Source organism: Thermobia domestica, chromosome 13 (assembly GCF_964235325.1).
Source record: "Thermobia domestica chromosome 13, izTheDome1.hap1.1, whole genome shotgun sequence".
Taxonomy (NCBI): Eukaryota; Metazoa; Arthropoda; class Insecta; order Zygentoma; family Lepismatidae; genus Thermobia; species Thermobia domestica.
Window position 1 is genome coordinate 209,291,260 of NC_137466.1, and position 15,153 is coordinate 209,306,412.

The 15,153-nt window shown below is 35.6% G+C and overlaps 1 protein-coding gene across 3 annotated transcripts in view; it reads right to left on the minus strand.

Moving 5' to 3' along the window:
* LOC145668979 (parathyroid hormone 2 receptor-like) overlaps nt 1-15,153 on the minus strand; it is a 121,355-nt gene that overhangs the window by 71,760 nt on the left and 34,442 nt on the right. For all 3 annotated transcript variants that reach the window (XM_081737286.1, XM_081737287.1, XM_081737285.1), the window contains exons 6-7: nt 9,687-9,843; nt 4,225-4,355 (exon numbers count right to left, since the gene is read on the minus strand). In XM_081737286.1, coding sequence (XP_081593412.1) covers nt 4,225-4,355; nt 9,687-9,843 — 288 coding nt within the window. The remainder of the gene's footprint in view (nt 1-4,224; nt 4,356-9,686; nt 9,844-15,153) is intronic.

The following is a 15,153-nucleotide window of genomic DNA, read 5'->3' on the forward strand; positions in this document are numbered from 1 at the left end:
GAACATTTGAATGATCAACAGTGGCTATTTAGGTTTGTGTATCTAACTGACATATTCGTGAAAATGAAAGAGATCAATCTGTCCTTTCAAGGAAAAAGCGAAAATGTATTTATAGCAGAGGACAAAATCACAGCTCTTAAGAGGAAATTAGTTCTGAAGCAGAAACATCACTCAGTGTATATGACGTGTCCCCTGCATTGAAATATTTCCTTGAGGAGAACGGAGAATTCGATGACATAATAAAGAATTTATTGACCATTTGGAGAATTTGCAGCACACTGTAAATCAGTATTTTCCAGAAAAATAAAGTGAATATCAACATCAGTGGGTCAAAAATCCACATGACTTCCAAGGAAATCCTCCTCGCCTCACCATCGACGAATACGAGACGTTAATAGACTTGATGTCCGAGTCATCCCTTTAACTTCAGTTCAAAAAGCTGCCGTTGATAGACTTCTGGTGCCAGTTGAGAAAACAATACTTAGAGTTATTGAAGAAAGCTACTAATGTGCTACTTCCTTTTGTAAGTACCTATTTATGTGAAACTGCATTTTCTGTGTATATGTCCACCACCGAAAGCATATATCGAAACAGACTAGATGCGGAACCAGATAAGAGACTGCAATTTTATGCCATAAAACCTGATATTAAAGAATTCTGCAGGCGCAAGAAACAAGCCCACTCCTCCCATTGAAGTCTCAGTACATGTGGATGTTTTGTATGAAAAATTATTGTCATGTTACATTAGGTTTCATGTCACATTACAGAAATTAGGTTTTCGTAAACACTTCTATTAAATTACTGTAAATCTGATCATTTTTACAGTAATTTAATATTTTGAATTGTTTATGAAACCTAGATCCTCGTGCGCATATAAAACAGTTTAAAAGTGATCATATTTACAGCAATTCAATATTTTGAAGTGTTTTATGAAAACGTAATTTCTCGTGTGCATATTAAAATTTCATATTTACATTATTTATTATTTTTGAACTGTTTATGAAAACCCAGATTTTCATGAACATATAAAACAGTTTGTAATCATATTTACAGTAACCTAAATTTATTGCATTTTAAAATAATAGTGTGATGGTAACTCACATAATAATACATGGTCTAACAAAAGTGCTTTTCCGTTCAATGATAGTGCATAATAAATGAAATTACTATCATAAATTGTCGAATAATTTAATACTATTTTCGTGGGTTGAGCCGTTTTATTTGGGACGTGAAAGGGTTCAATGAATGAAAAAGTTTGAGAAACGCTGATCTACAGGAATGGCGTGAAAATCTGAACATCACTTTTCAGTCCAAACATTGCGATAGAAAGAAAGAAATCAAAAGTACACTCATGTCCAAAATTATTGTCGCATATCTATAACTGTCTTCTTGTAATAATATAATATGGTAATGATTTTGCAGGGTACTTTTAATACTGATGCTATGTGTATAATGGGGAAATGTATATCTCTGGTCAATTCCAAAGGAAAAGAATTACAAATACGAAAATTAGAATGAGTAAAACAAAATGTTGCTAAACGGACAATAAACTTTTATTTTCATATTATTGTTCTTATTTACTGCTCTTTTGACATGCAATTTGTCACATACATGTCTTTGCCAATTATACACATACTAAAATTATAAGAAATAAAGGGCGAATTCGTTATCAAATTATATTGGTACAACAACATATTTAAAGACTTGCGACAATACTTTTGGACATGAGTGTACATAAAACTAAACGAACAACATTTTTTATCTAATACAATGTCATAAAAGAAGGGTTGATTGATTTAAATCAAGATTTAAATTACCTGATTTGTTTTAAATAAAAATCGTTGTTTTAAATCAAATTCCGAAATAAATTAATTTTAAGTGAAAATAAGTGAAATCCCGTCTATGCGCTGTTACTTCGATGAGGAAGATAATAATCATAAGAAGCAAAAAATATAATTGCAAAACAGCCAGAGTGATTGTATAACCAAATTTTAACATCACGGCGTAGGGAGTAATAGCGGGTGAGAAGTCTCCAGTATAATCTGGTTGGAGCTACAGGATGCCTAAATCCACCACTGTTTCTACCATTTGCAAGTGAACGATCACCACATTGGCAACTACATTTCCCGAAACACAAAAAGTTTCTCTATTGACAGCTAAATGTTACAAGTATTCTGTTATCAGTCTATCAAACTATTACTACATAAATTATTTTCTCTCTGCAGTATAACAATCTATGACTAAAATTTGTGTTAAAATAATGGAGCTGGTCTGATGAATCGGGAGTATAATCAGTCTTTCTCCTTAGTGCTTGATATAGTCTAGCAAGAAACGCTGTTAGTAATGGAATCAATAATATATTACTATTGGTGTTGGGTGTTATTGAAAAATTCCAGGTATTGACCTATCAAATCCCAATCGCGATTTTAACCAATATCAGTAATTCTTTACCTTCCAAAAAAAAAAAAAAAAAAAAAAAACATACTTGAAGGTGAGATACAAGAATTATTTATCATTTGTAAGGAGATTTCAGTTTACGTTGCTACTTACAATCGCTCACGCCTCTGCTCCTTATGAAGGTACACACGCGCACCCACTTCCTTTAAGCAATTCTGAACAGGTATAAAAACAGAGTTCTTCCTCGTAGTAGCCACTTAGAATGCGATTACGCATGATTTTTAGACCTCTGGTTCTCAACCTAATTTCTATCCCGACCCCCATTTTATCACATCCTCTTGAGAGCGACCCCTTCATAATTTCTGGTCTGTAATAAGCTTATGTGGGATTTTTAATATATATATATATTGCGGAGATCTCATGATATCCATCTATTTCTATAATAGTTGAATCAATTTCTTGTATATAGTAGACACTAACTTCCCTAAAAGCGTATGGATTAAAACTAAATTTGGTCAGTTCATTCATACTACAAATATCGAATCCGACCCGTCATATTGTTTCAAAGTGGAGGCCGTTTGGAAAATTGTAAAGCTTCATAACTGCCTTAATTTTGGGTCTTATTGTTAAAAAATAAAGTGATTTCTAATTTTGATTTTTTTAAAAACTTGGGCAGTTGTTAAAAACGTTATTGGGTATTTTAATTTTTGAGAAGACATCATTTTGAACTACCTCATATTGTTGTAAATTTGGTAGTTTGTTGTGTATGTATTCAGTATCACCAAAATCTGTTAAAACAACTTGTTTACACTTAAAATGTAAAATACAAATAAAAACCCCACATCAAAAAATCTACCTTCACTGTGGCCAGCTTGCTGAAAAAGAAAGACTATTCGCTTACACATATACGTGTACAATTCTGTTAAGAACAACAAAGGATCCTAAACAAAAGCAATCCCTTTTATTGCCGACAGAATAATTTGTCCATTGTTGATTTATCATCAAACGCAATACAGCTGTTGTGGATTGGTGTTTTCAATTTGAATTGTATTTCAATATGCAACTTTTGTTGCATTTTGTATTTTTCTGGTATTTGAATATGCAGTTCTCATTAGTTTCATATCGTACCTCTTTCATTTAAATTAATTTTTAAACAACTCTGCATCTGTTGAAAATGTTTAGTAGACTCAACAGTATGTACAAAAATAAAAATATGCCTATCAGAACCAAATTTAAAATAATATTTAAAAATATTTTCCTGTATTAGATTCTAATTATATTTAACTCTTCTGTTTATCTTTGTGACCCCCTAGGGGTCGCGACTCTCAGGTTGAGAAACAAGTGCTGTAAACGATACTGAGGACATAGGAGTTTTATATTTGTCCAAACAATTTTCAAATAATATTTAGGCTAAGCGTTAATCTAAAAAGAAGCAATGGTATCATTGTGCTTTTAAAAATCCAAATAAGTCAAAAAAATGTTTTTATTGAAAGAAAGCTTCACAGAGAAATTGTTTTATTTAATTTTTACAGCACCATCTTTTTATAATATCTTACATATCGGATATAGGCAAATGTTAAGTATCCGTGTTTTGCAAACGAAAGCCGATAGGTTCAAATTCTGTTTCTATCATATTAAAGATTTTCCTCAGTTCAACCTGATGAATGGCATAATTATATTCCTAAGATATAGCTCGACTTTCTTTCCCATTGTTGTTTTGATTCTTAATGTTATTAATATTGTTATTGATATCAGTGAATAACTAGCCTCAAAGGCTATATCTGTAGGCATTATTACTACTACAAGAATTAAAATCAGAGTACTTACTACAACTGACAACCCTGTAGGAATTCTGATCATTAAGAAGTAATAGGGATTTTCATTTGTCGTCCAGCAAAGAGTATCTTCTAACACCGCTCGGACTATAGCCCATGGAAGGACAAACAATACAGGAAGACCTAATGATACAAAAGAAAAAATGTTTAAACCTTTCATTGGAAACTGAACATACAAAATGAAAAAAAAAAAAAAAAAACCAGAGAGAGAGTCTTTTACAAACGCTTAAACAGAAGCAATTGTTTTTTGAATCTCCCACAATAACAAGAAAGATTTAAAATTAAATGTAGGCTGAGGAAATATAAACCATATTATATTAACAGTGGCGTGTTTAGGATTTTGTTTGTGGGGGCTAAGTGCACCACGGGGGAAGGAGGAGGGCAATTGCCCATCTGAGTTTGAGAATTAAATATATATATTAATTTATGCATAAATTGAAGTTTTAATGGCAAGAATTGCAGACTGGTGAATCTTATGTGATATATACACACAAAACTTTAACAGTGAATCTAACCTTTTATTCTATTCATAGAAGAAAAAGGAAGCATCCTATTGGCCTACATAATTTCCCGGGCTACTTATTCCCCCCTCTTGATTTTCTTTAATTCAAACATTTACCTTTCTTTATAACTAAACGATGTAAATATTCCTTTGCTATAACAACTAAAGTCCAGTTATGTTAATATCCGTGCAAATTGGTGTGAAAGAACAGTTTTGCTTATCAGCTCCTCTTAAGTTTAGGCGTAACTGACGACGCGACGGCCAACTTGAATCACACCTAACAACGGTCGAAAGTATGATAGGAGAAACGAAAGAAAGTAACAACTAAGAAAAAATAAATTGAAGGGCAATGGCGGATCCAGGGGGGCGATCGGGGCAATCGCCCCCAAAAAGAGTTTTTTTTTTATTTTGTATATAAATAAAACCCATCCCAGAGTTTGGAGCTCTAAAAAGTAGCTCTAAGTAGCAATATTACAACTCACCGCTCCCCCCAGAAATCCGTACTGGATCCGCCCCTGCAGAAGGATAGAATAGAAGAAGAAGAAACAAAGAGCGCAGTTCTCACACGGAATGAAATTTGACAAATACAGTATTATTTCTGAACAATGAGCAAAAGAAAATGGAAAGTCAATGAAATTCTTAGAAATGGTAAAAAGGATTATTGTTGTACGTGGAATGCGAAAAATTAACAAATTTATTCCGTGAGTGGGCTTGAGCTCGATAGCCCCCTAAATACGCCACTGGTTATTAATATGTGAACGCTATTTATTACTAGTACGAAGCAGTAATATTAGTGCTAGAAGACGAAGAAGAAAATACTCTATTTGCAATATGATACAGAATGCAATTTGTAGGCATTATATTTCCCAATGTAAGAAATGTCAGAAAAAAATACAAGTAATACAATACATCACATTAAAGCTCACTCGTGGCTATGTGGAAGCATACGTACTTTTGAGGTGGGAGACCCCGTTTGGGTCCCCGGCTGGAGCTCATGTGGTTCAGATCCCACGTTAGCCTGTAGGTCCACGTCTCATCCCTATTAGCAGAGACAACTTGCAAATTGCTTGCTGTAAGCTTTTATTGGAAGTCTGTAAGTTTGCAATTGGCTTGATTGGAAAGCGTAGTGCAAGCATGCCGCAAGTTGAATTCCAGTAACGAAGTTACTTGGGTACAAGCTTGAATTCAGACGCAAGCGTTCTGCTGGCGGCAAGTCAAGAGCCAATGAACGGCCAGTGATGCTATGACACTGTGCAAAAGCCAGGCATGTGCCAACTGGCCGAAAGCTTTCTTGCTACTTGGGATATAGCTTTGCTGTTGAAAGGAAAGCTAAATTCAGGTCAAACCAAAAATAAAACAAGCTAAATTATGTTTAGCTTGTACTGAAGAACTATTGGCAACAATTTTAACACTCCTGGCCAGTGTCGGATATAGCAGATAAAAACTGGGGGGGCAGACATAATCCAGACTACGATAGCTATATCATGCGTTTATGTAAATCATTTTAATCTGAAATCTGCTTACACACTTCGTTAATAGGAACTAGGAATATCTAATGTTTCAAATAATTTTCCAATAAAGAACAAAAGGCAACGTTTACTATAAACATTCAAAAATATATAGATAATAAGTCAATTATTTTTGTCACTGAAAAATCTCGGGTGGGGCGTAGCTCCCCCTGCCTCGGGTCAGATCCGTCACTACTCCCGATGGATTTCAATCAACCATCGTTTTGATTACATAAGTAATGTTGGCCATTTAAGGAACATATTTTAAACATCCGTTTACTTTAAAGCGCTTTATGAACCGTAAATCATGAAACGATTTGGGAATATTGATGTGGAATTGTTCACAACAATGTGAATTGGCATTAGACCATACAACGAACCAGGAGCAGATCCGAGGGGGGAGGCAATCTGGGCGATTGCCCCCCAGAAGAGGAAACTTTCTTATTTTATATATAAATAAAACCCATACGAGAGTTTGGAGTTCTTAAAAGTAGCTCTAAGTAGCTGTATTATAACCAACCGCGTACCACAGATGTCCGTCCAGGATCCGCCCCTGCAACTAACGTGAATATTTGTTAACTCTCGTTTGTATATTGTAAAATGGTTTCTGTAATTTATAGATGGCTCATTTATAGCTAAAAAGGAAGTAAATGGTGAATAGAAACTGAATGGACGTTACTTCATCTTTTTTTTTATGATTTCAACTACTTACTTGTTGATATTTCAATGACAAAAATAAACATTATTGAGAATACATACTGAAAATATAGCAGTAAAGACGATAGTTTTAAAGTTCCTCAAGAATGGAAACGGGAATAGGCCTACAATACATTTTGTTTTCCCTAGGAGAGATGAATTAGTGAAAAAATACTGTATAACGATGGTTCTTTCGGAAATAAAAGATACTAGAGGTAAAATAGTCCCTCGTTAGGATTTTCAGATGAGAATTACTCCCGGAAGAATTATCAGAGAAGTAGGGATGCACACAACACAAGATTTGTGGCTGTCTCGACTCGAAAATGTGCTGTAAAAATGATGTCTCGACTCGAAAAATGTATATTTTTATTCTATTGGAAGAGAAGTGTCTCGACTCAAATTTTGTCAGAAAAACCCTGTCTCGACTCGTCTCGTGTGCTTCCCTACAGAGAAGAAAATAATAACTTTCATTTCAGCGTAGGAAGCTGGAACGTAAGACTCGTACAACGTTCAGGATGAAAATTTAAAGTGAATTGGAGTGAACTAAGATTATGAGGAAAAGGTAAGATAGTATCAGGAAACGGTAAGATAGTATCAGGAAAAGGTAGGATAGGAAAAGGTGAGGAAAAGGTAAGATAGTATCAGGAAATTAAACAATATTCTATTCGGGTGGCATTATTTGTCATGGAAATTATTTTTTCTTTCGAACAGAGTATAACAGGACACATCGAAGATTCACGTGAGAAAGCTTATGGCAAAGGGTCGTCGAATCGTCTTACCACAAGCAGACTGGGAGCAAGAGATCCGCTTGGGGAACAAACCAAACCAGGCAACCAGATAAAATAGGTTTATAATCCTATGAGCAGTGGTAAAAGTAAGGGGGAACGCGGGGGATGCCATCCCCGCGCCTCCAAAAATTATATACGGCTTCTCCCCAGTTCCTAAAACAATACAATGGGCAAAGATAGGCAGGGGGATGGCGTGACGTCGTGCCGCTACCTACCGTCCCCCTACCTTTTCAGATTTCTTTTACCCCTGCTTAGGAGCAACGGTTCTACAAAACTACTTACTCAGGCTTTACAGTAGTACATAGTACACGACTCACAAGTTACGCTGTATGTTTAGCAACCTTCGAAGTAGTCTCCAAGTTCATCGACGGTCTGTTGCCAGCGATGAAGAAGGTATTGAATGCCATCTGCTTTATGTGAAGCGATAATGTGAGCCACCTTGCGTCGATGTGCTGTCACAAAGTCTGGTTTGTTAGCAAAACGTTCCCCAAGCAATTGTTGTTTCACGCGTACCTACTGATTTCCATCACTCTGTGAGGCATTCCCGTGCATTCCTGCCACGGAGAAATGCTACTTTTATATACGTTGTGACTACATTCCAGACCACTGTCGCTCACCTACTGAACTTCAGGGCGCGCTTGGGCCCTGGTGGCTCCGTGGTAGAGCGTTCACCTCTGGTGCTTGGGGTCCCTGGTTCGATCCCAGCCCCCGCCAACTGAACTTTGTGGTGGACAAACACCGTGTGCGTGGGTTTCTTCGGCGTTCTCCCACTTTCTTCATTCCACCATTTCATTCATTACCAATCATCACCGTCTCCTTTAGTCTAACCGGCATATCTGTGGGACGTAAAACTCAAAGATTTCATTTTTCAGGGCATGCTCCAGAGTTGCCAACCTCAGAGAACACAATTATCGATTTTCGTCTTTAAAATTATTGTATATTCGTTACGCACTTGATAATTGTAGAAATAATAATACTGCCATTAATAGCAGTAATATATAATAAACATATCTAGTAATCTTCAGTTTCTACCTCAAAGTTGGTGTCACTGTCTTCACATTTTTAAATATCCTTCCTAACACTAGGTACTCTGAACAAAATTTCCACTTCATTGTAAACGTAATTATATTTAAAGAATGGATTCAGAGTTGCCATTTACCAATTCTGAAAGTGTTATTGATTTATTTTAGCGGGAATGGCTATAAAAATCTCATTGTGTGTGTTTTCTAAATATTTAATGCAAATCTACAATTTTTATTTGCACATTCACAAACTGCAAAAAAAAAAAAAAAAAAAAAAGTGCATTCTAAAATTATCGTGGGAGCGCGGTGGATCGGTGGTAAAGCGTTCACCTTCAGTGCTCGGGGTAACTGGTTCGATCCCAGCTTGCGGCATGTGGGCCTTGTGGTGAACAAAACACTGTGCTTGTGGGTTTTCTCAGGGCTCTCCCGTTTCCTCCCATTTTTATTCCATCATTTCAATAATTTCTCATCATCGCCGTCTCCTTTAAAGGGCATAATCGTAGGACGTAAAACTGACAAATTTCACTCCATTTCTAAAATTATGGAATATTCGCATGGTTGGCAAATCTGGCGAGCTCAGACGTGCAGCTCTACTCACATACGCCATCTCGTGGGACCACGTGACGTTACATGCCATAAGCTTTCCAATAAAAATAGTTGTCATGATTTAACCAGTGGCGGATCTAGGCCAGGCCCGGTAGGGCCTCGACCCCCCAGTTTTTCAGTGAAAAAACAATTTAAGCTATTATTTATATATTTTTTAAAGTTTATGTACAGTACCGGTATACCTATCATAGTCTGGGTACTGGCTGCCCCCCCCAGTTTTTATCTTCTATACCCGCCTCTGGATTTAACCCTTGTATTTTACAATATTCACCAATAAATTAACAATTAAATTCAAATGTTCGTTTATTACAGGAATTTAATAATGTACTTACCCCATCCGAGGATCACATACAGCGTAATGGCACTACTATCTGTAAACAATGCTAGAAATATTAAGTTGTGAAGATACAATCCCTCCATTAGAATCCACGCGTAATTAGCCAGAATGAAATACTGCCACAATGTTGTTATTACTTTACACTCCCAGTTCTGGAAAAGGATGACAAAAAGTAAATTATACATGTAAATAATTAAATAAAATTATTCAAATGGAAGGTAATTCAAGGTTAGTAAATCATTGCTAATACTGTACAATAAATAGTAATCGTAGCCAAAAGGGCAAGGGTGCCGATCCTGGGGGGCGCGAGGGGGCCCGGGCCCACCAAAACTCATGTGGTTCCCCCTATTTTATTTATGAAGATACAATACTTGGCATAATTTGAGTGCAATTTGTCTTAAAATCTTCATACATACATACATACATATATATACCTTCTGCATCTGAATGCCCCCCCAAATTTACAGAGAAATCGGCGCCCTTGCAAAAGGGTACCTGTTTAAATAGAGTCTCTGATTGCAAGACCTGAAATAAATTAGCAGAGAACTTTAACTTTCGAATATTCTCCTTCAGGATTCAAACCTCCATCATACGCATCAAGACAATTTCCTCATCACGAAATTGTTACTATTAGGACCATTCACGTGGAAAAGGCTCTAGTTCGAACTCTGCTGAAAGTTTACGAGTTTGGATTCTATATTTAGCCGTAGGTCCAAATATCACATAGTCTCGATGCTGGAATGACATAAATTCAAATTATACCAGATACCAAAAGGACGCGCAATATTCATTTGGCTACAATGTAAGAGCTTAAATAGTCAAAAATTGTCAAAGGGCCGCGGTGGCTCAGAGTAGTAGTGGTCGACGTTCGCCCGAATGACTCATCCTCACTCTCTTTTATGACCAGGATTTTTGTGACGTCATAGGTCAAAGGTCAATGACCTTGGCCCGGGGTCAATGACCTAGGGGTACCTAGGACCATCCCCTCTAAATTTTGGCAGGGGTACCATGGCCCACCCCCCTAAATTTTGGCAGGGGTGCCTAGGACCACCCTGCTTAAATTTTGGAAATTGCCAAATTTAAAAATTGGGTATGGTAGCCTAGGACCATAGTATGTACCTCTATCAGTATTGGGGGTCTATGTCGTTCCCTTTCATGGGTAAAAAATTGCCAAAAAGTCAAATTTCGGGGTTTTTTGACCTAATTTATCCCCTTGGATGAGGTGTTATTACCTTATATAGTTATATGGGCGTATACAGGGGTTCATTCCCTTTCATAAGACATGGGTACATTAATGCACCCCTTGAAAAATTTGGGAGGGGTACCTTGGCCCACCCCTTAAATTTTGGAAATTGCCCAATTTAAACATTGGGTATTTTAGTACTGGACCCTAATATGTATCATGATAAATTTGGGTGGTCCACCTCGTTCCCTTCTAGGGGTACAAAATTGCCAAAATATAAACGTAAGCAATACGTAGTACCACGTGTTTGGTTTTTGGTCGATTTTATCCCCTTTGATGACGTGTTATTATCCTATATAGTTATATGGTCATGTATAGGGGTCCATTACCTTTCATAAGATATGGGTATATTTGTGCACTCCTTTAAAAATTTGGGAGGGGTACTTTGGCCCACCCCTTACATTTTGGAAATTGCTCATTTTATATATTTGGTATTATAGTACTGGACCCTAACATGTATTATAATAAATTTGGGTGGTCCACTTCGTTCCCTTTTAGGGGTACAAAATTGCCAAAATATAAACGTAAGCAATACGTTGTACCACGTGTTTGGTTTCGACCCAAGTTATCCCCTTGGATGAGGTCCTATTACCTTATATGGTTATATGGTCATGTATAGGGGTCCATTCCCTTTCATAACATATGGGTATATTGGTGCACCCCTTTAAAAATTTGGGAGGGGTACATTGGCCCACCCCTTAAATTTTAGAAATTGACCATTTTACATATTTGGTATAATAGTATAGGACCCTAATATATATATATTACTATAAATTTGGGTGGTCCACCTCGTTCCCTTTCATGGGTACGAAATTGCCAAATTGTTAGTACAACCACGTGTTTCGTTTTTGACCTAATTTATTCCCTTGGATGAGGTCCTATTACCTTATATGGTTATATGGTCATGTATAGGGGTCTATTACCTATCATAAGACATAGGTACATTTGTGCACCCCTTTAAATTTTTGGGAGGGGTACCTTGGCCCACCCCTTTAATTTTGGAAATTACCCATTTAATATATTTGGTATTATAGTATAGGACCCTAATAGAGATTACTATAAATTTGGTTGGTCCACCTCGTTCCCTTCTAGGGGTACAAAATTGCCAAAATATAAACGTAAGCAATACGTTATACCACGTGTTTGGTTTTTGGTTGATTTTATTCTCTTTGATGAGGTGTTATTACCTTATATGTTCACATGAGCGTATACAGGAGTCTATTACCTTTCATAAGACATGGGTATATTGATGCACCCCTTTAAATTTTTGGGAGGGGTACCTTGGCCCACCCCTTTAATTTTGGAAATTACCCATTTAATATATTTGGTATTATAGTATAGGACCCTAATAGAGATTACTATAAATTTGGTTGGTCCACCTCGTTCCCTTCTAGGGGTACAAAATTGCCAAAATATAAACGTAAGCAATACGTTATACCACGTGTTTGGTTTTTGGTTGATTTTATTCTCTTTGATGAGGTGTTATTACCTTATATGTTCACATGAGCGTATACAGGAGTCTATTACCTTTCATAAGACATGGGTATATTGATGCACCCCTTTAAATTTTTGGGAGGGGTATCTTGGCCCAACCCTTTAATTTTGGAAATTGCTTAATTTCATCATGTGGTGTCATAGTACTGGATCCTAATATGTATCATGATAAATTTGGATGGTCCACCTCGTTCCCTTTTAGGGGTACAAAATTGTCAAAATATAAACGTAAGCAATACGTTATACCACGTGTTTGATTTTTGACCTAATTTATCTCCTTGATGAGGTCCTATTACATCATATAGTTATATGGTCATGTATAGGGGTCCATTCCCTATCATAAGACATAGGTACATTTGTGCACCCCCGGGAGGGGTACAATGGCCCACCTCTTTAATTTGGAAATTGCTCAATTAAACATTTGGTATTACAGTATAGGACCCTAATATGGATCACTATAAATTTGGGTGGTCCACCTCGTTCCCTTTTAGGTGTACAAAATTGACAAAATATAAACGTAAGCATTACGTTGTACCACGTGTTTGGTTTTGACCTAATTTATTTCTTTGGATGAGGTCCTATTACCTTATATGGTTATATGGTAATGTATAGGTGTTCATTCCCTATCATAAGACATAGGTACATTGATGCACCCCGGGAGGGGATTCGGTATCATAGTACAGGCCTCAACATGTATCATGATAAATTTGGGTGGTCCATCTTGTTCCCTTTCATGGGTAAAAATTGCTAAAATATAAACATAAGCAATATGTTGTACCATGTGTTTGGTTTTTGGCCCAATTTCTTCCCTTTGATGAGGTTCTATTACCTTATATGGTTATATGGTCATGTATATAGGTTCATTTCCTATCATAAGATATGGGTACGTTGATGCATCCTTTAAAAATTTGGGAGGGGTATCTTGGCACATCCACTCGGTTTTAGAAATTATTTAATATAAGCATTTGGTATCATAGTACAGGTCTTCAATATGTACCACTATAAATTTGGATGGTCCACATCGTTCCCTTTTCATAGGTAAAGAACTACCAAAAATCAAATTTCGGAGGTTATTGACCCCTATTTAGCACGTTATATGGTTTATTACCTTTATATGTTTATGTTCCCTTTTAAATTTGGGAATTATCGAATAACAAAATTCGGTAAACGTTTTCTAGGACCCGTTGGTATTCCTCTTATGGCCAAATATTCAAAATTTAAAGGTTATTGACCGGCTTTATTATTGAATAAGTACAGGATTTATTACTTTTTTCATAAGACACAGGTGTATTTGTGTACCAATCTTAAATTTTGGGAGGGGGTACATTTCTTATTGTCATATCAATAATTGGTAAATGTTCTTTGGGTAAATCATTGTGATCACGTGATCAGTTATTGACCTATGATGGGATTAGGAGTCCAGGACATTGGTACATTGAAACTTTGTAGGATAATTTGAGAATGCGTCATTGGTATTGATTATTACAGCCAAATATAAACGTAAGCAAGACGTTGTACCACGTGATTGACCTTGATGAGGTAGTGTACAGGGATACATAGCTAACCTTATTGAAACTTATGACTCATAGTCTTAAGGGAATACATGCTACAACACTGGCAAAGTTATTGTTGATGCAATTTGATTGGCTGATCACTATCTTTCGTGCAATCTGATTGGTTGATCACTATCTTTCGTGCAATCTGATTGGTTGATGATTTCCAAATCTTTGCTGTATTCAGTTTTTAAGTTTTGTTTTACATTTAAAAATCTTGTTTTTGTTCAACATTTTGCACTCAATGATAAATATGATCAAAACCGTTTATTTGTTAATCGAATAGTTAAAAACCGGATAAAGTTTGACGGTTAACCGTGAAACGTAAAAATTTTTTAGTTTGAAATTTTTTTTGCTTGAAACATTTTGTTTGAAAATTCTTGCTTTCAAATTTTTTGTTTGAATTTTTTGTTTGAGAATTTTGTTTGAAATTTTTTTTGACAACTTTTGTTTCAAAATTTTTTGTTTAAAATTTTTTTGTTTGAAATTTTTTTTCGTTTCAAAATTTTGTTTAAAATTTTTGTTTGAAATTTTTTCGTTTCCAAATTTTTTGTTTGAAAAAATTTTTGTTTGAAATTTTTTTGTTTCAAAATTTTGTTTGAAATTTTTGTTTGAAATTTTTCGTTTCCAAATTTTTTGTTTGAAATTTTTTGTTTGAAATTTTTTTTCGTTTCAAAATTTTGTTTGAATTTTTTTCGTTTGAAATTTTTTTGTTTGAATTTCTTTCGTTTCCAAGTTTTTTCGTTTCAAAAAATTTTTTTCAAACTTTTGTTTCAAAGATTTTTGTTCGAAATTTTTGTTTGAAATTTTTGTTTCAAAGTTTGGTTTGACATTTTTAAAAGTTTGTGCACCCATTAGTAAAGAACCGGAACTGTTTAGAACTAAAACCTCTGGCAACATTGTGTTGCAATAATACACGTCAGAACATGATAATGCAACGTCATCAGTTTTACATCATCGTTCGAGTTAGTATTCATAATATCGTCATCATGGCTACTTGTCTGCGGTTTCTAAACACACGTGATGTGATGAAATCATTTACCAAGATTACTAATTTACAACAGAATGTACCTTATAGAATCTTAGCTAGCCAAATGATCCCTACAAAGTTTGGATTAAGAATCGTAGTGAAGCTTGAAAATGATAAGAATATAATTTTACCAGCAAGATAT